The 23,294-nt window shown below is 45.9% G+C and overlaps 1 protein-coding gene across 1 annotated transcript in view; it reads right to left on the reverse strand.

The window, feature by feature from the left end:
- LOC138248745 (putative gastrointestinal growth factor xP4) overlaps positions 1 to 21,842 on the reverse strand; it is a 48,892-nt gene extending 27,050 nt beyond the window's left edge. Inside the window, exon 1 of the mRNA XM_069202605.1 lies at positions 21,717 to 21,842. Coding sequence (XP_069058706.1) covers positions 21,717 to 21,807 — 91 coding nt within the window. The 5' untranslated portion in view covers positions 21,808 to 21,842. The remainder of the gene's footprint in view (positions 1 to 21,716) is intronic.
- Positions 21,843 to 23,294: the final 1,452 nt, after the last annotated feature.

Here is a 23,294-nt window from a genome sequence, read left to right on the forward strand (position 1 = left end):
ACACTCAATACCCGAACAAGAAGGAGAGAACACTGCAGGGGCATCAGATAGAAATAAAACAGGGACCTCAGCGGGAAGGGGGGGCACCTCAGCCGGTTGAGTGCACAACGCCAGATCCACAAGGGGGCTCCATGCCCACTGTTTAATCCTGGGGAGTGCAAAGCCACAGTCTCTCAAGTCTCTACAGTGGGTGAGTTGCCCACTGTTCAATCTTGGGGAGTGCAAAGCCACAGTCTCTCACGTCTCTACAGTGGGTGGGTTGCCCACTGTTCAATCCTGGGGAGTGCAAAGCCACAGTCTCTCAAGTCTCTACAGTGGGTGGGTTGCCCACTGTTCAATCCTGGGGAGTGCAAAGCCACAGTCTCTCAAGTGGATAACAGTCTCCACTGGTTCTGGAGGGGGTTTTGTGCCCAGAGTGCTTCATCCTGCCAAGGACTGAGGTAGTGGATGTGATACTCCACTGGTTCTGGAGGGGGCTTTGTGCCCAGAGTGCTTCATCCTGCCAAGGACTGAGGTAGTAGATGTCTTTCTCCACTGGTTCTGGAGGGGGCTTTGGGCCCAGAGTGCTTCATCCTGCCAAGGACTGAGGTAGTGGATGTGATACTCCACTGGTTCTGGAGGGGGCCTGGTGCCCAGAGTGCTTCATCCTGCCAAGGACTGAGGTAGTGGATGTGATACTCCACTGGTTCTGGAGGGGGCTTTGAGCCCAGAGTGCTTCATCCTGCCAAGGACTGAGGTAGTAGATGTCTTTCTCCACTGTTTCTGGAGGGGGCTTTGTGCCCAGAGTGCTTCATCCTGCCAAGGACTGAGGTAGTGGATGTGATACTCCACTGGTTCTGGAGGGGGCCTGGTGCCCAGAGTGCTTCATCCTGCCAAGGACTGAGGTAGTGGATGTGATACTCCACTGGTTCTGGAGGGGGCTTTGAGCCCAGAGTGCTTCATCCTGCCAAGGAATGAGGTAGTAGATGTCTGTAAGGAAATGCCTCCTTGGCATGATTACCCCCTGACTTTTTGCCTTTGCTAATGCCAAGTTATGATTTGAAAGTATTGCTGAGGCCTACTAACCAGGCCCCAGCACCAGTGTTCTTTCGCGAAACTGTACTTTTGTCTCCACAATTGGCACAACCCTGCCATCCAGGTAAGTCCCTTGTAACTGGTACCCCTGGTATCAAGGGCCCTGATGGCAGGGAAGGTCTCTAAGGGCTGCAGCATGTCTTATGCCACCCTAGGGACCGCTCACTCAGCACAGACACACTGCTTGCCAGCTTGTGTGTGCTGGTGGGGAGAAAATGACTAAGTCGACATTGCACTCCCCTCAGAGTGAACTACCAAGACCCCTTTTTGCTTTCAAACGCACAGCTAATATTAAGGACATTGTAGTACATACCCGACCATGACTATTACGCGAAGTACCAAGTCAACGGACACTCTGGGATCTTCCCCCAGTTGTGGGGAATCATCCTTGTGGCACATGTAATGTATGTCCTTTCACCAGTCACTTGAAAACATTGCAGTTAAACCCTATAGGTACTTGGTACCTTAAGAAACACACTAATTGCCACACAAAAAACTGCATCTTCATGATTCAATGCCCCTGTGACCTGCGCTATATCGGCATGACCACTAGGCCTGTCAAAATACGCATTAGCGAACACAGAAGTAACATTAGGTGCAAGAGAATTACCACAAAACTTTGTGCTCATTTTCTCGAAGCACCCCATACACCTGACGACCTACGGTGGGTGGTTTTGGATGTCCCTAATATCAACTCTAATGACCCAACAGGTCTTTTTAGAATTGAACAAAGATGGATATTTAAATGAGGAACTAACGCCCATGGATTGAACGATGAAATTCCATGGACCTCTTTATCCTAATACCTATGACTTATACTACTACTACTACTACTACTATTACTGTGATTCCCTTCTGTGCAATGTCCAAATAACCGATGAAGTCACCTTGATCTCTTTATAATTTTACAGGTCATGATAGACTCCACTTATTCCACGTATTGACGGTCCAGACACTTCCACATTGGTTTAATATTGGCAATTGTTTACTTTTACCCTGGGCTAAAATAAGCGGATGACTACATATTTTTCTATTTTTCTTTTTCATTTTTTCACCTTGTTGGGCAACAATGACAATGTTAAGTATCCTTGTGGTTCTTTATAACAAGATGCTTTTCGTGTATAATTCACCGTTCGGCTGACAATATTGTTTTTGTATTTTTTCCCCGACTCGAGAGCACGTACTTTTTTAGCTCCGAGTCTTTTTTCTATCTTTTTAGCCGTACAGACGCATGTCCTTCTTTTATTTTTATTGCCCTAGACGCGCACGAGCCGGAAGGAATTCCATCCCGGTTCCCGCGGCGTCTTCTTAAAAGAGACTCTAACAGCGCCCGCTTGTTATTATAAGCGGGACGCCGTCTTGAGGGTAGGTCCACTACGCGGGACCGAAGACATAAATGTAAGTCTACTGCCAATTCCGTTGTTATGCAATTTTGTTAACTACTCCGAACACTTATAAGTACGCCGCAACTCTCTCACTTTGTGTCAATCAGGTGAATGAAACGACCACTGTGGTTTTTTATAATTCTGTGCGTGTATTTTTATTTTTTCTGACATATAGACTTTAGAGTGATTAGCTACTTGGGAAATGTTACCTCATCCGTTTAACTTCAATACTGAAATATACCTTTACGTTTAAGTATCAAATACATATCAACAGCAATTTTTTTACATATAACACAAGGCCTTGTTTATATATCTTCAACTAATTGTGGAACACCATGCATACTTTGCTGATGATTTTGTTTATTTATTGATTATGCACAGTGGTCTTTAGCATCCATAGAACGTGCGTCCAAAGGAGCCTGGTCTCAATTTTGGGGATGGTAAGCCTGATGACCCATGTGTGTCTTATCATTAATTCTTCTTTTTTGACGTTTGACCCATGATAATTTTACAGTCTTTATACTTGAACTACTGTATTACCACGTGATAGTTTTCTCTGGCCTATGCATATGTTTGTTCTTTCTTTTAGGGCGACCTGACTTTCCCAGTTGACTTTAATGTAAGTGACTGTCTTTAAATCTAAAAAGTTAGGATATATAGTATTTTTGGAGAAGAAGTTTAACCCTTTTTTGGTCCTGATGAAGCGTCAATGGATCCGGCTGGACCGTTAGGACGCGAAACATGTTGACCTTGGTATAGAGGTACTATATGAATTATAGTCCCCCAGGTTTTGTTTTTTGAGAGTCACTTGATCATTGTACTTTTGCGTGCCTCTCACTGATACATTATTTTAGTCTTGGTCTTCATCCACCCCATACTTATTAAAATTATGATGTTTTGGCGCGATGAATAACCAATTTTAATTATTTTCTCTGTTCTCTCCAACTCAATATCTACTCCGAGTGTAGGTTTACACACTTAATTAAGTAGAACAGTACAGCTTAAGAGCCCCCTCGGGGAGCCCATTAGGCGTTGCAGTGCCGGCCTGGTGAGGAGCATTTCCCGATGATGATGCTAGTCATCCATTGTGATGCTTGAGGGCTCTTGCTCCTGAGACTACAGGTCCCCCAGGAGGTCAGAGTATTTTGGAACAGTGTACTCTAATTCATAGGACTCCCCTCAGAGTGCCATGCCAACCTCACACTGCCTGTGGCATAAGTAAGTCATCCCTCTAGGAAGCCTTACAGCCCGAAGGCAGGGTGTACTATATCACAGGTGAGGGCATAGGTGTATGAGCACTATGCCCCTACAGTGTCTAAGCAAAACCTTAGACATTGTAAGTGCAGGGCAGCCATAAGAGTATATGGTCTGGGAGTCTGTCATACATGAACTCCACAGCACCATAATGGCTTCACTGGAAAATGGGTAGTTTGGAATCAAACTTCTCAGCACAATAAATGCACATTGATTGTAAAAATACACCCAGTGGGCATCTTAGAGATGCCCCCTGAAAACATACCCGACTTCCAGTGTGGGCTGACTAGTTTTGCCAACCTGCCACACACCAGACATGTTGCTGGCCACATGGGGGTAGTGCCTTTGTCACTCTGTGGCCAGGAACAAAGCCTGTACTGGGTGGAGGTGCTTCTCACCTCCCCGTGCAGGAACTGTAACACCTGGCGGTGAGCCTCAAAGGCTCACCCCCTTTGTTACAGCGCCACAGGGCATCACAGCTAGTGGAGATTCCCGCCCCTCTGGCCACTGTCCCCACTTTTGGTGGCAAGGCTGGGGAAGATAATGAGAAAAACAAAGAGGAGTCACTCCCCAGTCAGGACAGCCCCAAAGATGTCCTGAGCTGAGGTGACTCTAACTTTTAGAAATCCTCCATCTTGCAGATGGAGGATTCCCCCAATAGGATTAGGGATGTGCCTCCCTCCCCACAGGGAGGAGGCACAAAGAGGGTGCAGCCCTCCCAGACCTAAACACACCCCTAAATTGAGTATTTAGCGGCCCCCAGAACAAAGGAAGATAGATTCCTGCAACCTAAGAAGAAGAAGGACTGCTGACCGGAAGCCCTGCAGAGAAGACGGAGACAACAACTGCTTTGGCCCCAGCCCTACTGGCCTGTCTCCCCACTTCGAGAAAAACTGCAACAGCGACGCATCCCCCAGGGTCCAGCAACCTCTGAAGCCTCAGAGGACTACCCTGCATCTAAAAGGACCAAGAAGCTCCCGAGAACAGTGGCCCTGTTCAAGAAACTGCAACAACTTGCAACAAAGAAGCAACTTTTAAAGACCACACATTTTCCACCGGAAGAGTGAGGCTTTCCACTCTGCACCCGACGCCCCCGGCTCGACTTGCAGAAAACTAACACCACAGGGAGATCTCCCGGGCGACTACAAGCCCGTGAGTAGCCAGAGTTGACCCCCCTGAGCCCCCACAGCGACGCCTGCAGAGGGAATCCTGAGGCTCCCCCTGACTGCGACTGCCTTCTTCAAGGAACCTGACACCTGGAAAACACACTGCACCCGCAGCCCCCAGGACCTGAAGGAACCAAACTCCAGTGCAGGAGCGACCCCCAGGCAACCCTCTTCCTAGCCCATGTGGTGGCTACCCCGAGGACCCCCCCCTGTGCCTGCCTGCAACTCTGAAGAGACCCCCAGGTCTCCCCACTGACTCCTATTGGAAACCCGACGCCTGTTTGCTCTGTGCTCCAGGCCGCCCCTGTGCCGCTGAGGGTGTACTTTCTGTGCCTGCTTTTGTCCCCCCGGTGCCCTACAAAACCCCCCTGGTCTGCCCTCCGAAGTCGCGGGTACTTACCTGCTGGCAGACTGGAGCCGGGGCACCCCTATTTCCATTGAAGCCTATGTGTTTTGGGATCCACTTTGACCTCTGCATCTGACCGGCCCTGAGCTGCTGGTGTGGTAACTTTGGGGTTGCCTTGAACCCCCAACGGTGGGCTACCTTGGACCCAACTTTGAACCCTGTAAGTGTTTTACTTACCTGTGAACTTAACATTTACTTACCTCCCCCAGGAACTGTTGATTTTTGCACTGTGTCCACTTTTAAAATGGCTTATTGCCATTTTTGCCAAAACTGTACATGCTAATGTGATAATTCAAAGTTCCTAAGATACCTGAGTGAAATACCTTTCATGTAAAGTATTGTTTATAAATCTTGAACCTGTGGTTCTTAAAATAAACTAAGAAAATATATTTTTCTATATAAAAACCTATTGGCCTGGAATTTGATGAGCTCTAGGTTGAAGCGCCTGCGCACCAGTGAGTGGTACATAAACCTGAGCGGAATTTTGGCAGCATTTCCAGTTACCCAACAGACAAAGCTGCTCTCTGTTGATGAAGAGCTGAACCCAGAAACACGTGTCCAGAAATTTACAGCACTTTCTTCACCTACTAAGGTGAAAAACTACAGTTTACTTTAAGGATATAAAACAAACTTGTACTGCATTTACCAGGATGCATTGGGGCTGACTACATGCTGGAGTGTGAGGCAGAGTGCTCCCTTTTTCCATTTTGCCTGGTTAAGCAGGCTCCCTTGAGCCAACAAGCTGACGAGCTCTAGGTTGAAGCACCTGCACACCAGTGAGTGGTACATAAAACTGAGAGGGTTTTTTACAGCATTTCCGGTTATCCCACAGACGAAGCTGCTCTCTACTGATGAAGGGCTGAACCCAGATACACGTGTCCAGAGATTTACAGCACTTTCTACACCTAATAAAGTGAAAACCTACAGTTTACTTTATGGATATAAAACAAGCTAGTACTGCATTTGCCAGAATGCATTGGGGCTGACTGCATGCTGGAGTGTGAGGCACTTGCTCCCTTTTTCTATTTTGCCTGTTTAAGCAGGCTCCCTTGAGCCAACGAGCTGACGAGCTCAAAGTTGAATCACCTGCGTGCCAGTGAGTGGTACATAAACCTGAGAGGACTTTTGGCAGCATTTCCAGTTACACAACAGACAAAGCTGCTCTCTGCTGATGAAGGGCTAATCCCAGAAGCACATGTCCAGAGATTTACAGCACTTGCTGCTCCTACTGAGGTGAAAAACTACAGTTTACATTAAGGATATAAAACAAACTTGTACTGAATTTACCAGGTGAATTGGGGCTGACTACATGCTGGTGTGTGAGGCAGAGTGCTCCATTTTTCTATTTTGCCTGTTTAAGCAGGCTCACTTGAGCCAATGAGCTCTAGGTTGAAGCACCTGCATGCCAGTGAGTGGTACATAAACCTGAGAGTACTTTTGGCAGCATTTCCAATTACCCAACAGACAAAGCTGCTCTCTGCTGATGAAGGGCTAAACCCAGAAACACGTGTCCAGAGATTTACGCCACTTGCAGTACCTACTAAGGTAAAAAACTACAGTTTGCTTTAAGGATATAAAACAAACCTCTACTGCATTTATCAGGATGCATTTGGGCTGACTACATGCTGGAGTGTGAATCAGAGTACTCCCTTTTTCTATTTTGCCTGTTTATGCAGGCTCCCTTGAGCCAACGAGCTGACGAGCTCTAGGTTGAAGCACCTGCACACCAGTGAGTGGTACATACCCCTAAGAGGACTTTTGGCAGCATTTCCAGTTACCCCACAGACGAAGCTGGTCTCTACTAATGACGGGGTGAACCCAGATACACATTATCAGAGATTTACAGCACTTTCTCCACCTACTAAGGTGAAAAAACACAGTTTACTTTAAGGATATAAAACAAATGTGTACTGCATTTACCAGGATGAACCAGGGCTGACTACATGCTGGAGTGTGAGGCAGAGTTGTCCCTTTTTCTATTTTGCCTGTTTAAGCAGGGTCCCTTGAGCCAACGAGCTGACAAGCTCCAGGTTGAAGCACCTGTGTGCCATTGAGTGGTACATAAACCTGTGAGTCCTTTTGGCAGCATTTCCAGTTACCCCACAGACGAAGCTGCTCTCTGCTGATGAAGGGCTAAACCCAGAAACATGTGTCCATAGATTTACAGCACTTGCTGTACCTACTAAGATGAAAAACTACAGTTTACTTTAATGATATAAAACAAACTTGTACTGCATTTACCAGGATGCATTGGGGCTGACTACATGCTGGAGTGTGAAGCAGAGTGCTCCCTTTTTCCATTTTGCCTGTTTAAGCAGGCTCCCTTGAGCCAACGAGCTGACTAGCTCTAGGTTGAAGCACCTGCACGCCATTGAGTAGTACATAAAACTGAGAGGACTTTTGGCAACATTTCCAGTTACCCCACAGACGAAGCTGCTCTCTACTGATGAAGGGCTGAACCCAGCTACACGTGTCCAGAGATTTACAGCATTTTCTCCACCTACCAAGGAGAAAAACTACAGTTTACATTAAGGATATAAAACAAACTTGTACTGCATTTACCAAAATGCACTGGGGCTGACTGCATGCTGGAGTGTGAGGCAGAGTGTTCCCTTTTTCTATTTTGCCTGTTTAAGCAGTCTCCCTTGAGCCAACGAGCTGATGAACTCTAGGTTGAAGCACCTGCGCGCCAGTGAGCGGTACATAAAAGTGTCAGGACTTTTGGCAGCATTTCCAGTTACCCCACAGATGAATCTGCTCCCTGCTGATGAAGGGCTGAACCCAGATTCACATGTCCAGAGATTTATAGCACTTGCTGCACCTACTAAGGTGAAAAACGACAGTTTACTTTAAGGATATAAAACAAACTTGTATTGCATTTACCAGGATGCATTGTGGCAGACTACATGCTGGAGTGTGAATCAGAGTGCTCCCTTTTTCTATTTTGCCTGTTTATGCAGGCTCCCTTGAGCCAACAAGCTGACACGGTCTAGGTTGAATGACCTGCGTGCCAGTGAGTGGTACATAAACCTGAGAGGACTTTTGGCATCATTTCCAGTTACCTCACAGACAAAGCTGCTCTCTACTGATGAAGGGCTGAACCCAGAAACACGTGTCCAGAGATTTACAGCACTTGCTCCACCTACAAAGGTGAAAATCTACAGTTTACCTTAAGAATATCAAATGAACTTGTACCGCATTGACCAGGATGCATTGGGGCTGACTGCATGATGGAGTGTGAGGCAGGATGCTCCCTTTTTCTATTTTTGCCTGGTTAAGCAGGCTCCTTCAAGCCAACGAGCTGACGAGGTCTAGGTTGAAGCACCTGCGCGCCAGTGAGTGGTAAATAAACCTGAGAGGACTTTTGGCAGCATTTCCAGTTACCCCACATACAAAGCTGCTCTATGCTGATGAAGGGCTGAACCCAGAAACACGTGTGCAGAAATTTACATTACTTGTTGCACCTACTGAGGTGAAAAACTGCAGTTTACTTTAAGGATATAAAACAAACATGTACTGCATCTACCAGTTTGCATTGGGGCTGACTATGTGCTGGAGTATGAGGTAGAGTGCTCCTTTTTTATATTTTATCAATTCACAAGTGTTTCAGGATAATAGTGTTTTCCAGCAGTTACCTATGTTTTAGACGTTTGAGAACTTTGGCTCTGATCAATCAGCCTGACAGCCCCTGAGGGGGGAGGAAGGTTGCATACTTGGAGGTAGACCAGAGTGGTCCATTCTTATATGTTAATGTGAGTGGCCATCGTGTGTCATTTTTGGTTGAAACTAGTACTGCCCGTTCTACTCTGAGAACAGTAGAAGTCCCAAACCTACCCTTCTTGGGGAAAGTGGTAAAAGTTATAGGATTTGCGAATAAACAAATGACTACACAAGAGACAACAAAAGTGCTTGTGAGAATGGGATCCTTTATGGAGAATCACCTTTTTGTGGTGTGTAATCTGTTATTGGTTTGTGTCAGGCTTACTTCTCCATACCCTTGCATGAGGATAGTCAGTTCCTCTTGCATTTCAGTTCGGCAATCGTGTTTTGGCGTGGTGCTGAGTCCCACAAGTGTATATAGAGAGTCTTTCCATTTTAATCAGATTCTGAAGAAAAATCTGGAGTCTTTGCTCATGCCTTGTAACTCAGTTTTGGTCGAATATATCGATGACCTATTGGTGGCATTGAACACAAAAGAATCCTGTAAGCAAGATACTATTGAGCTTTTGAACCACCTAGCAGAGAATGGACATACATTTTCCCCAGGAATGTTGCAATTTCATCAAAAAGAAGTCAATATCTCAGACAACATATTGAGAAAGGAGCGATAAAAGTGTCACAAGAGAAGGTTTCAGCCATTGTGAAAATTAATCCTACAACTACTCAGAGATAAGTCAGAATATGTTTGAGAATGGTGGGGTGCCCAACTTTTCCTTTGTGGCCAAGCCTTGCCAGAGTCTGACACACAAGGACGTGTCTGATCCAGTACCATGGGATAACTATTGCTTGAATGCCTTCCTAGAGCTGAGAGAAAATATCTGTCATGCCCCAGGCACGACAGACATGCACTGTTCTGCATTGAAAGGGAGGGCTGGGTTCTCAGAGTACTTACACAGTTACATGGAAATGCCAGGAGGCCTGTGGCCTACATTTCTGCTACTCTTGATCCCTTAGCTTGAGCACTGCCAGGTTGCCTTAAAGCAGTAGCAGTGGGTAATGTCAGCTTTGCAAAGTGTGAAAACATTATCATGGTTCACCAACTAATGGTTTATGTTCCCCATTCTGTTGAGTTATTGTTGACAAGAACTAGAACCCAGAATCTCACAAGTAGTTGTATTACTAAATACGAAACCCACCAGACCGCTTTGTCTGCAGGAAATGTGACTGATAAACAAATGTTCTGAATCCTGCTACTATTTAGCATTTTCCACCCCTAGTGATGCCCTTTTGTTGGAAAATGCACCTGGCACTCTCCAGAGGCTGGTGAATAAAGTTCTCCAGGGGTTGGGAAGTTTCAGTGCAGCATATCTACATGATATAGCTGTTGTTAGCTCCATCTGGGGGGCACACCTGGTCCGTCTAGGGAATGTTTTGGAGGCTCGGCAAAGGGCAGGCCTCACTATCAAGTCCTCTAAGTTCCAGATAGAGCAGGGGAAAGTGGTATATCTGGGCCACCTGGCAGGTGGAGGCCAGATTCAGCCATTACAGGGTAAAATCCAGACTATTCTATATTGGACAGCCCCTACTACTCATACCTAGGTAAGAGCCTTTTTAGGCCTCACTGGGTACTACAGGATGTTCATTAAGAACTATGACTCCATTGTACCACCTCTTTATGACCTCACCTCCAAACGGATGCCTAGGAAAGGATTGTGGAAAGCTAGCTGTCAAAAAGCTTTTGATGACTTGAAACAAGCCATGTGCTCTGCACCTATCTTAAGAAGCCCTGACTACTCCAAGCAGTTCATAGTACAGAAAGATGCTTTTGTGGTAGAGACTGGGGCAGGTATATCACAACTGAATACAGAGGGCTAGGATCAACCTGTAGCTTTTATCAGCAAAAGGTTGACCCCCTGGGAAAACCGTTGGGCAGCCATAGAAAGGGAGGCCTTTGCTGTGGTCTGGGCTCTGAAGAAGCTGAGGCCCTACCTATTTGGCACTCACTTCCTTGTTCAGACAGACCACAAGCCACTTCTATGGTTAAAACAGATGAAGAGTGGAAATCCCAACCTTTTACAGTGGTCCATATCCCTCTAGGGAATGGACTATACAGTGGAACATAGACCTGGGAGTAACCACTCTATGCAGGTAGACTCTCCAGATATTTCCACTTAGACAATGAAGACCCATCTGGACAAGATTAGCCTCATTGTCCTTTGCTGGGGGAGGGTGGGTTATGTAGGAAAGAACCTCTTTTTGGCATGGTTACCCCCACTTTTTGCCTGATGTCAGTGTGTTTTGGACTGTGTTCACTGGGATCCTGCTAACCAGGACCCCAGTGACTCGGCTCTTTTCCCCAAAATTTAGTTGTTCATGGTTTTACAGTCCACAATTGGCATACTGGTGCCCCCATGTCAGTCCTTAGTATATGGTACCCAGGTACCCATAGCATTGGGGCACCAAGGGTCCCCCATGCGCTGCAGCATGTATTATGCCACCCATGGTAGCCTATGCAAAACATCTCTGCAGGCCTGCCATTGCAGCATGTGTGAAACGTTGTATGCACCCTTTTCACTACAGGTCACTGTACCATTTCAATGTAAGTCACCCCTATGGTAAACCCCTCTACCCCAGAGTGAAGGGTGGGGGTACCCATGTGTGTGGACCCCCATACATGAGCAGAAGTGCCCCCACGAACTCCAGCTCCATTTTCATGGACTTCTTGAGGGCGGGGAAGCCATTTTACATGTGTACTGGACATAGGGCACTACCTATATCCAGCTACATAATGGTAACTCTGAACCTAGGCATGTTTGGTATCAAACATGTCAGAATCATATCCTAATACTGTTGCCATTATTAGTTGTATGATTCCATGTGTTCTGGGAGATCCTTACAGGACCACTAGCATTGCTCCTACCAGCTTTCTGGTTTTTTTGGGGCACCCCACGCTGCTGCCACTCCAAAAGCAGGTTTCGTCCTTCCTGCTGCTTGATCAGCTCAAACCCAGGAAGGCAGAACAAAGGATTTGGGAGAGGGGGGTAACACACACTCCCTCTGCAAATAAGTGTTACATGGCTTGGGAGGTGTACCTCCCCAAGCCACTAGTGTACTTTGAAGGGCAAATTTGGTACCCTCCTTAGATAAACAGTCTGCACCAATTGAGGGACCTCCAGTCCCTGCTCTGGCACGAAACTGGACAATGGGAAGGGGAGTGAGCACTCCCCTGTCCCTCACCACCCTAGGGGCGGTGCCCAGAGCTCCTCCAGAGGGACCGTTGAATCTGCCATCTTGAATCCAAGGTGAGCAGAGGCCTGTGGGAGCATCTGAGTGGCCAGTTCAGGCAGGTGACGGCAGAGCCCCCTCCTGAAATGTGGTCACCTGGCTAGGTGACCAAACCCCTTACAGGGCTATTTAGGGTCTCCCTCTTGGGTGTGTCCTCAGATTCGGCTTCCAAGATTTTAGCAGGACTCATCTGTAACCTCTTCTTAGACTTCTGGCCACTGAAACTGCAACTGGACCCTCCAGGAACTGACAATCTGCACCCACAACAAAGACTCTGCTTGCAACATTGCTTCCACGGCTCCCTCCAGCTTCTGCAACATTTCCCCAGCTGTGCATCCTCTGAGGACAGCAAGTCTTCAGTCTGCATGGGAAAGAAGAAGGAATCTCCCTTGGAGTCACTCCCCTGCAGCTGCAAACACCAACAGCACAGATGACCGGCTGTGTGGATCTCCTCTCACCTTGCTGCATGGATCCTGCATCATGGGTGATCGTCTGGAGTGGTCCCCTTGGTCCTCTCTGCCAGCTGTCCAAATTTGGTGGAAGAAAGCCCTTGACTTCCCATGCAGGTCGGTACCCCGTGCACCGCATCTCTTGCAGCTTCCAAGGATTGTTGGCATCTCCTCCAAGGGATCTTCAGGCTCCGTGTAGCCACTGGTCCCAGCACTCTTCCCAGTGATGCACTGCCCTTTGTGTGCTTTTCCTGCAGCGTGGGACCCTTCTTCATTTGTGCTGTGTGGGCTCCTCTGTGACTCCTGGGTCATCTTCCAGCAACTCTCCTGTGGGCACTGCCATTTCTTCTATTGACTCTCTGCATCACTGAGAGTCCCCTTTGCCTCCCCTCCAATGGTTGAGTCCTCCTGGACCTTTCTGGTCCCTGGCAGCTCCACTTTTCTACCACTGTGACTCTTGCCTTTGCCTAGGCGTGTTGGTGACTTTTCCCCACCAGAGACTGCAATCTTCCCCCCAGCATGGGATGTCAACTTCATCCTCCAGGAACTCTTAATCAACTCCAGGTCTGCGTTGCTGACCATCTTCGTCCTACCATCAACCAACTCCTGCAACCACAGGCGGGTAGGTAGTGGCTCCTGCCACTACCGGGCACTCCTGTGACTTCTGGACTTGGTCTCCTTCTTTTTCTGGTCTTCCTCTTAAGGAATCCACCGCTGGTGTCTTGCAGTCGTGTCTGGGTGTTGCATCATCTTCTTTTTAGTCCTTATGGGTGGTTTGGGGAAAACCCAGTACCTTACTCCCTTCTTCCTGGTCGCTGGCGGTCACTGTGGTACTTACCTTTGAGGTTTTCTCTTTTCCCCAGCTCCCCTCTACACATCCCACTTACCTAGGTGGGGGTTCTGCATTCACATTCCATTTTTTAGTACATGGTTTGGGCTCCCGTAGGGTCAATATTGTCTATTGCTATTTGCAATGTTTTCTACTACTTTTAATGCATATTTCTGTTTACTAGTGTAAAAATCTAGTGTGTTACTTACCTCCTCCTAGTACATTTTGGTAATTGTGTCACTAAAATAAAATACCCTTATTTTTGTAAAACTGAGTGTTTTCTTTCATGTGTTCAAGTGCTGTGTGACTACAGTGGTGTGGCATGATCTTTGCAGGTCTCCTGGATAAGCCTGGGTTGCTCATCCACAGCTACCTCTAGAGAGCCTGGCTTCTAGACAATGCCTACACTACACTAATTGGGAATGCCTGGACCTGGTGTAAGGTGTAAGTACCTTAGGTACCCACCACACACCAGACCACCTTCCTACAAGTGTCTCTAACAGTAACTCTCTTCCTTAAATTCTGAGAAAAAGGTCAGATATGCTGAGTGAAAGATGTTCCTGCTTCAGCTGGTTTTGTTATTTTAATTCAATTATTCTATTGCAAAGGAGTATCCAGGAAAGCATACCCTAACTTTATACACATTCTAAATTGTTTTGAGCTATTAAAGTTATCCTGCAAGATTTTTTTCATAAAAGGGGGCCAAACTTTCATTCAGCTGAGCATCCCAATAGTGAGGCTTTTAATAAGTAACACACAGAGGTGTGCACAGACATTTGCCACAAAAACACTCACACCCTGAGCAATTTACCCCCTTTTCACCATGAGATGTGAAACGTGGTGCACCAGGCACCCTTACTGGACCACATGTTTAATCTAGGTCCACTTCTCCTGTGGCCAATACTTTGTCCCAGAGTTGCCTTGGAACCAGGACCTGTCACCACTCTCAGCCAGTCTCTCATAGAACTCACATTCCCTTGTTGGTTGATGGAAATGTCATATCCTGATGAATGTGGCCCACATAAGCACGCTAAGCTGTATTGGACCATTGGTTCAAATGCCTTAATGCGTGGTGCTCTGAATATCGTTATAAATTTGCAGAAAATATTTTTGTTCCTTTGATTTCAATGGAACATCAAACTCGGAATGTTGGCAAAAATACATCAGTTGTCACAGGCCAGGAAAGAGGTATGCTAGCAAAGGTCTTTCTGTGGTATCAGTACAATTCTAGCATTAAGTCAATTTGTCTACATGTAAGGTCATTTGACAAAGCTTTGCATAGGTGTCCGAAAAGGCAGCATAGTTGAAATTGTTGAAAGAATACTTACTTGTCTGCTCTCATTGCTCCCTCTGACCCATCCTCCCCTCATCCACAAGTTTTTGATCATCTTTGCCTGATTAATTCAAGATATACTACATTTCTTTCAAAACATATGGGAGAAGGGAATATCACAGTTTTAGGTATGGCAATAACTTAACCTCATTAGTGTGGTTGTCGGCCACTGACATCCAGTTTTTCTGTAGTGAGAGAAATGAAGTTTTGATGTCAAAAGCGCATTCGCTGTAGCACTTTACCTTGCACCACCAGCAATTTGGAAGCACACTGGCACCCGTAACTGTGAGTGTTGATGAAAAGGTCAGAGTGCCCCCGGAGCCGAGGTAGAATATATGTATATATATTAACCACCAGTTCTCTTGCAGTTGCAGCTTGTGTCTTCAAAGCAATGCACATACTTCAACTGACGCGTTTCAATTGTAGCTTTCAGGCAGAAATAAAAAAGACAAGTAACTCTTGTGATTATGTTTCTGCTACAAAAGGATTTGACTTTTGTCTAGTGGCACTTTTGATACTATAAAGTAGCGCAGAAGGTTTATATGCCTACTGCAATGATCAAATCTATTTTTTATGTAAATATCTGAGTGGATCAGTAAAGTCAGTCATTAACTGCGCTATAATGCAAATGAAATGTATGTGCAAAAGGGGCTATGGAGAGATGGGCCCTTTTGCTGGGTGGTACTGAGGGAATCCGCGGAGAAGGTCATGGGAGTGGGATCACCAATAATGATTGTTGGACTGGGCGCCAGAAGTATGTGACAAGGTGAAGTAATAGTGTGTCTTTTTAGTTTTTTTACTTTTTGAAATAACATGCTGAATAAGGGAAGAAGTAAAGGTAAGGTGACTGACCTTTACTGCTGCAGGCATCTCGCACACACACCCACCAGCAATTTTGTAACTGTCTACATAGGCTAGTGTTTTAGAGTAAGAGTTTCACCAGTAGCAGAGATGACGTCTCGTTGGGTGACTGCTGCTCAAGCCCTAACTCAGGTTATAGAGGACAGCTCTGACGTAGGATCAGAGCCTGAGACAGCAGATACTGAGATAGCATCTGAGGGATAGGACAATGGTGCAGACTCTAGGAGTGATTTTTCCCACAACTGCTCTTCCAGTGATTCTGAGGGAGGCAATGAGGACAGTCTTGCTGTCCTTTCACAGGCACAGTCTGAGCAGCGGGACAATAGCGGGTTAGCCCAACCCAGAGAGCAGGTGCATGTGGGGGCAAGCACAAGGAGAGAGTGCTCTCTTGGGAGTTCCCCAATTTAGTCTGCCCCAAATTCTACCACCCAAATCGTATTGTGGAGAAATCAAAATTATCTATCAGAAAACAACCTGGTCTTGTAAGGCAGGAACCTGTGTTTTTGGTCCTGGGCTCAGCAGCTATATGGGGAAACCTACCAAACCCAGACATTTCTGGAAACTAGACACCCGTGGGAGTCCACAGAGGTGTAACTTGTCTGGATTCCCCCAAAGTTTTCTTACCCAGAATTCCTGATTCCCCCAGGTGTCTAGTTTTTAAAAATGCACAGGTTTGGTAGGTTTTCCTAGGTACGGGCTGAGCTAGAGACCAAAATCCACAGCTAGCCACTTTCCAAAAAACACGTCAGATTTAAATGTGTTCATTTTGCGTTTTGGGGCATTTCATGTCCAGGGCACTAGACCTACAAACACAAGTGAGGTACCATTTTTATCGGGAGACTTGGGGAAATGCTAAGTGCAAAGAAATGTGTGGCTCCTCTCAGATTTCAGAACTTTCCGTCACTGAAATCTGAGTTTTTTTGCCAGATTTTGAGGTTTGCAAAGGATTATGGGTAACGAACCTGGTGGGACACCCACAAGTCACCCCATTATAAATTTCTGCTTGATGTTTAGTTTTCAAAAATGCACAGGTTTGGTAGGTTTCCCTAGGTGCCGGCTGAGCTAGAGGCCAAAATCCATAGCTATGGACTTTCCAAAAAACACGTCAGATTTCAATGTAAAAATGTGATGTGTCCATGTTCGTTTCCTGTCGCAGTAAGTAGGCCTACGCACACAAGTGAGGTACCATTTTTATTGGGAGAGTTGGGGGAACACAGAATAGAAGAACAAGTGTTATTGCCCCTTGTCTTTCTCTAGATTTGGTCTTTCCTAATGTAAGACAGTGTGTTAAAAAATAAGTCTATTTGAGAAATGCCCTGTAATTCACATGCTAGTATGGGGTCCCCGGAATTCAGAAATGTGCAAGTAATCACTGCTTCTCAACACCTTATCTATTGCCCATTTTGGAAATACAAACGTTTCCTTGATACCTATTTTTGACTTTTTATATTTCACCAAATGAACTGCTGTATACCCGGTATACATAAAAAACAATTGCAAGGTGCAGTTCATTTATAGGCACTGGGTACCTAGGGTTTTTGATAAACCTACAAGTCCTATATATCCCCAGAAGAGTCCAGCAGACGTAACAATTTATTGTTTTAAAAAATCTACCATAGCTGGAAAAAGTTATAGAAGAAAACGTGGACAGAAATGGGTCTTTTTTTCACCTCAATTTCATTTTTTTTTTTATTTAAGCTGTTACTTTCTGCAGGAAAACCTTGAAGGATCTACACAAATGACCACTTGCTGAATTCAGAATTTTGTCTACTTTTAAAAAATGTTAGCTAAGGCAGGGTGCACTATACCACAGGTGAGGGCATAGCTGCATGGTGACTATGCCCTTACAGTGTCTAAGTCAATTCTTAGACATTGTAAGTGCAGGGTTGCCATAAAGAGTATATGGTCTGGGAGTTTGTCAAACACGAACTCTACGTTTCCATAATGGCTACACTGAAAACTGGGAAGTTTGGTATCAAACTTCTCAGCACAATAAATCCACACTGATGCCAGTGTGGGAATTATTGAGAAATGCACACGGAGGGCATCTTAGAGATGCCCCCTGTATGCCAGCCCAGCTGCTAGTCCTAGGCTGACCAGTCTCTGCCAGTCTGCCACATCCAGACTAGTTTCTGGCCACATGGTGTGAGTTCCTTTGTGCACTCTGTGGACAGGAACAAAGCCTGTCCTGGGGGGAGGTGCTCACATCTCCCCCTGCAGGAACTGTTGCACCTGGCAGTGAGCCTCAACGGCTCAAGCCTGGTGTTACAACGCCCCAGGGCATTCCAGCTAGTGGAGCTGGCCACCCCCCGGACACAGCTCCCATTTGTGGCAGCAAGCCCGGAAGAGATAATGAGAAAAACAAGGAGGAGTCACCTTCCAGCCAGGACAGCCCCTAAGGTGTCCTGAGCTGAGGTGAAACCTTCCTTAGAATCCACCTTGCTTTTGAGGATTTCCCCCAATAGGATTTGGAATGTGCCCCCCCCCCTCAAAGGGAGGAGGCACAAGGAGGGTGTAGCCGCCCTCAGGGACAATAGCCATTGGCTACTACCCTCTAGCCCTAAACACACCCCTAAATATAGTGTTTAGGGGCGACCCTGATCCCAAGAAAACAGATTTCCTGACAACAATAAGCAGGACTTCTAAACAAGAAGCTGGACTGCTGACCTGAAAGCTCCACAGAGAATACGGAGATGACAACTGATTTGGCCCCAGCCTTACTGGCCTATCTGTAGACTCAAAGAACTTGCAACAGTGACGCATCCAGCGGGACCAGCAACCTCTGTCAACTTAGAGGAACGCCCTGCAACCCAAAGGACCAAGAAGCTCCAGTGGATAGCGGCTCTGTCCGAGCATCAAGGAAGAAACCATCTTTAAAGCGACTCCAGCCTCACTCATGAAGCATGAGTCCCCAACATTCTGCACCTGATGCCCCTGGCTCGTGTCCAGAGGAACCAACACTGCAGCGAGGATGCCCTGGCGACTCCCATGATGTGTACACCCTGAGACGACCTCCCTGCACCCCCACAGCGACACCTGCAGAGAGAATCCAGAGGCTCCCCCTGACCACGACTGCCTGGTAACAAAGAACACAACGCCTGGAAGAAGCAGTGCACCCGCAGCACCCAGGCCCGAGAGGAAACAACTACTGGTGCAGGAGTGACCAGCTGGAGTCCCTCATCATGGCCCACTCAGTGGCTGGCCCGAGCAGCCCCCCATGCTCTACCTGCATCGCCAGAGTGACCCCCGGGTCCCTCCATTGATTTCTATTCAAAACCCGACACCCAATTTGCACACTGCACCCGGCCGCCCCTGTGCCACTGAGGGTGTATTTTGTATGCCTGTTTGGGACCCCCACAGTGCTCCACAAAACCACCCTGGTCTGCTCCCTGATGAAGCAGGTACTTACCTGCTAGCGAACTGGAACTGGAGCACTCCAAGTCTCCATAGTTATTTGGGCCCCTCTTTGACCTCTGCTCCTGCCGGCCATGTGTTGCTGGTGTTGGGTGTTTAAGGTTGGCTTGAACCCCCAACGGTGGGCTGCCTATACCCCAGAGACTGAACTTGTAAGTTCTTTACTCACCTGCTAAACAAACTTGTACTTTCTTCCCCCAGGAACTGTTCAATTTTGCACTGTCTACTTTTAAAATAGCTTATTGCCATTTTTGCCAAAACTGTGTAGCAAACTTTTTTCTTTCAAAGTTCTATATTTACCTATGCCAAGTACCTCACAATTTACGTACTTACTTAAATTCTGAATCTTGTGGTTCTAAAATAAATTAAGAAAATAATATTTTTCTACATAAAAACCTATTGGCCTGGAGTTAAGTCTTTGAGTGTGTGTTCCCATTTATTGCCTGTGTGTGTACAACAAATGCTTAACACTACCCTCTGATAAGCTTACTGCTCGACCACACTACTACAAATAGAGCATTAGTATTATCTATTATTACCACTAACAACCTCTAAGGCGCACCTTTGGACTTTGCGCACACTATCACTCACTTTGAGATAGTATATACAGAGCCAACATCCTACAGTAGGGTGTTGGTTTAGGGACCCCGGTATAGATAGTTCACCCATAGGTGCACTGCTGAGGTGCCCAGTGTCATTTTGAAAGCAGGTCTGCCTTGCTGGCTGCTTTTAAATTAAAGTTATATGCAAAATCGACTTTGGAATGAAAAGTACTTCCAAAGTCTTAAACTACGTTATTTGTACATGTAAGTCACCCCTAAGGTGTGCCCTATGTGCCCCTAGGGCTGGGTGCCATGTAACTATAAGCAGGGACCTTATAAAAATAGTTGTATGAGCCCTGGTGAGGTAAAACAGCCAAATTTGTTTTTGCCTCATTGTGGTGAATGGTGTCCATAGGCTAGAAGGGGGAGACTTTATTTTAATTTATAAAGTCCCCTTAAGTGCCAGACACCTCAAGTTTGGTATCAATCAATTTATAAATCCCACACTTTACAATTCTTGGATTTAATATGACTTGTTCAGGTAAAGAGTTTTAAACTCTGCCTAAAAAGTTGCCAACTTCAGCCCTGTAGTGCTCTGCTCTGATTTGGCCAGCCTCTGGCAGCCTGGCCAGGCTGCCTTGATTAGGGGGGAAGTAGCCCTGGCTGAACCACACAAATGAATGTGACTGTGGGAGCAGATTTTCCCTCAGCAGATGGAGAAGCAGAAAGGGGGAGGGCTGCCAAACTGGTCTTCAAAGGCTGGGAAGGACATTTGGAGCAACCCAGCACCTCCCTCACATCCTGCAAACCCAGAGAAATCTTTGCCCCCTGATTAGATTAGGAGATGGCAGGAGAAGGGTGTGCTTAACATTTTTAGCCATAATAGTGGGTGGGCTCAGCCAGATGTAACCTCCAAAAATTAGTTTCAGCCATGATGGGTTTTTGAGGAATGCTGCTTTTTGCCCTGTGGTTATCACAGGGAGAAGGACCCTGCACCTGATTGGAGGACCAGGATCCCCCTGATTTTCACCCAGGAGCAAGGGTAAATATAGCAGAGCTGCACCCACACCTCAAATCCCTACCAGATTCCAACAAGGAAGAACTACAGAAGAAGGTCTGCCATGCCGGACCCCTGACGTGCACCTGGACACTGCACTCTGGAGGACTGCACCAGCTGCACACTTGGGCTTCACCACAAGAAGGCTTTTGCCTGGCTTCAGCTAGTTGAAGGATGGACTCCCTGTTTGCTACAGGTACAAAGGAGTTGCCCAGAGTCGCCTGCAGCAAGTCCTGCAAGCAGAGCCTAGCTGACTAGCATCCAGTGGCCATTGGGGGATTCTGACCAGGTGCATTGTGGGAGTTGTAGTCCCAGACCCCAAGAGCAAACCAGAGCCTCTGAACCCATGGCTGGTGTTGTGGACCATTTTCCTGAATCAAGAAACACTTCTGAAAGTAAGTGTGACAGTTTTACCTCGTGGGTGGCTTGAACTCTGGACTTTGGTGTCATTTTAAAGATAAAAAGAGAATCTATTTTTACAGATTGGTGTTGGATTTTTATTGTGTTTTAGAGTTTTGTTTAAAAAAGGCCATGTTGTCAATGCCACATTGCAGAAAATATTTATAAAGTGATGATATAAGTTAGTACTTTTAGAACATGAAAAAGCTTTTAGCGATAAATCAATATTAGAGTGTTCAAAGGTTTTTGTATTTTGCCACATCCCCTGAACATATTTTTTGTTGACTCTTTCAAAGACACATTGCATCAAAGGCCCTCCAGATGTGTCCTACCTTGAAATAAACACCTTTCTACTGTAAGTAAGCTACTCAAATGAGACCCATGTTCTACATGGACAAAAATGAAGGAACACATTATATGAAAATAAAAAACTAAATCTCATTACGTGTTACTCCCCGACAACATTTTTGTTCACTTACTGCCCCAGAAATTATGGGTCAACCTAGAGATTTGCTTTGATGGTAAAACTACTTTTTAGCACTATGAATCGTATTTTTAAGTTGACTGATCTACACAAAATAGATAAAGGAATCATACATTACCCTGGCGAGATTCAGAAGGTTGAATATTCAAAAGTATGACTCCTATGATAAGAGCCAGTGCCAGGCCAAAAAACACCTTGTGAGTCGTCATGGTGTAGTGCAGTCGTAGTTCAATCTGTTTGGTGAATTCTGAATGTGGGTTGCTCTTCGAGGCGTGAACGCCGCTTTTATATCCTCAGATCTGATTGTTTAACTCCTTCGCTGCCAGGCCTTTTCCCCCTCAGGTGCCAGCCCTTTTTTTGGCAATTTGGGGCAGTTCGCGCTTAGGCCCTCATAACTTTTTGTCCACATAAGCTACCCACACCAAATTTGCGTCCTTATTTCCCAACATCCTAGGGATTCTAGAGGTACCCAGACTTTGTGGGTTCCCATGAAGCAGACCAAGAAATTAGCCAAAATACAGTGACAATTTCATTTTTTTAAAACAAATTGGAAAAAAGGGCTGCAGAAGAAGGCTTGTGGTTTTTCCCCTGAAAACGGCATCAACGAAAGGTTTGCGGTGCTAAAATCACCATCTTCCCAGCTTTCAGGAACAGGCAGACTTTAATCAGAAAACCCCATTTTTCAACACAATTTTGGCATTTTACTGGGACATCCCCCATTTTTACTATTTTTTGCGCTTTAAGCCTCCTTCCAGTTAGTGACAGAAATGGTTGTGAAACCAATGCTGGATCTCAGAAAGCTAAACATTTCCGAAAAGTAGATAAAATTCTAAATTCAGCAAGGGGTCACTTGTGTAGATCCTACAAGGGTTTCCTACAGAAAACAACAGCTGAAATAAAAAAATATTGAAATTGAGGTGAAAAAAACAGCCATTTTTCTCCACGTTTTACTCTGTAACTTTTTCCTGCAATGTCAGAGTTTTGAAAGCAATATACAGTTACATCAGCTGGACTCTTCTGGTTGTGGGGATATATAGGGCTCGTAGGTTCATCAAGAACCCTGGGTACCCAGAGCCAATAAATGAGCTGCACCTTGCAATGGGTTTTCATTCTCTACCGGGTATACAGCAATTCATTTGCTGAAATATAAAAAGTGAAAAATAGGTATCAAGAAAACCTTTGTATTTCCAAAAAGGCCACAAGATAAGGTATTGAGAAGCAGTGGTTATTTGCACATCTCTGAATTCTGGGGTCCCCATACTAGCATGTGAATTACAGGGCATTTCTCAAATAGACGTCTTTTTTACACACTGTCTTCCATTTGGAAGGAAAAAATGTAGAGAAAAACAAGGGACAAAAACACTTGTTTTGCTATTCTGTGTTACCCGAAGTCTCCCGATAAAAATGGTACCTCACTTGCGTGGGTAGGCCTAGCGCCCGCGACAGGATATGCCCCAAAACACAACGTGGACACATCACATTTTCAGAAAGAAAACAGAGCTGTTTTTTACAAAGTGCCTAGCTGTGGATTTTGGCCTCTAGCTCAGCTGGTACCAGAGGAAACTTAGCAAACCTGTGCATTTTTGAAAACTAGACACCAAGGGAAATCCAATATGGGGTGACTTGTGCGGCTCAGACCATGTTCTGTTACCCAGAATCCTTTGCAAACCTCAAAATTTGGCCAAAAAAACACTTT

This window comes from Pleurodeles waltl, chromosome 8 (assembly GCF_031143425.1).
Source record: "Pleurodeles waltl isolate 20211129_DDA chromosome 8, aPleWal1.hap1.20221129, whole genome shotgun sequence".
In the NCBI taxonomy this organism is placed as follows: Eukaryota; Metazoa; Chordata; class Amphibia; order Caudata; family Salamandridae; genus Pleurodeles; species Pleurodeles waltl.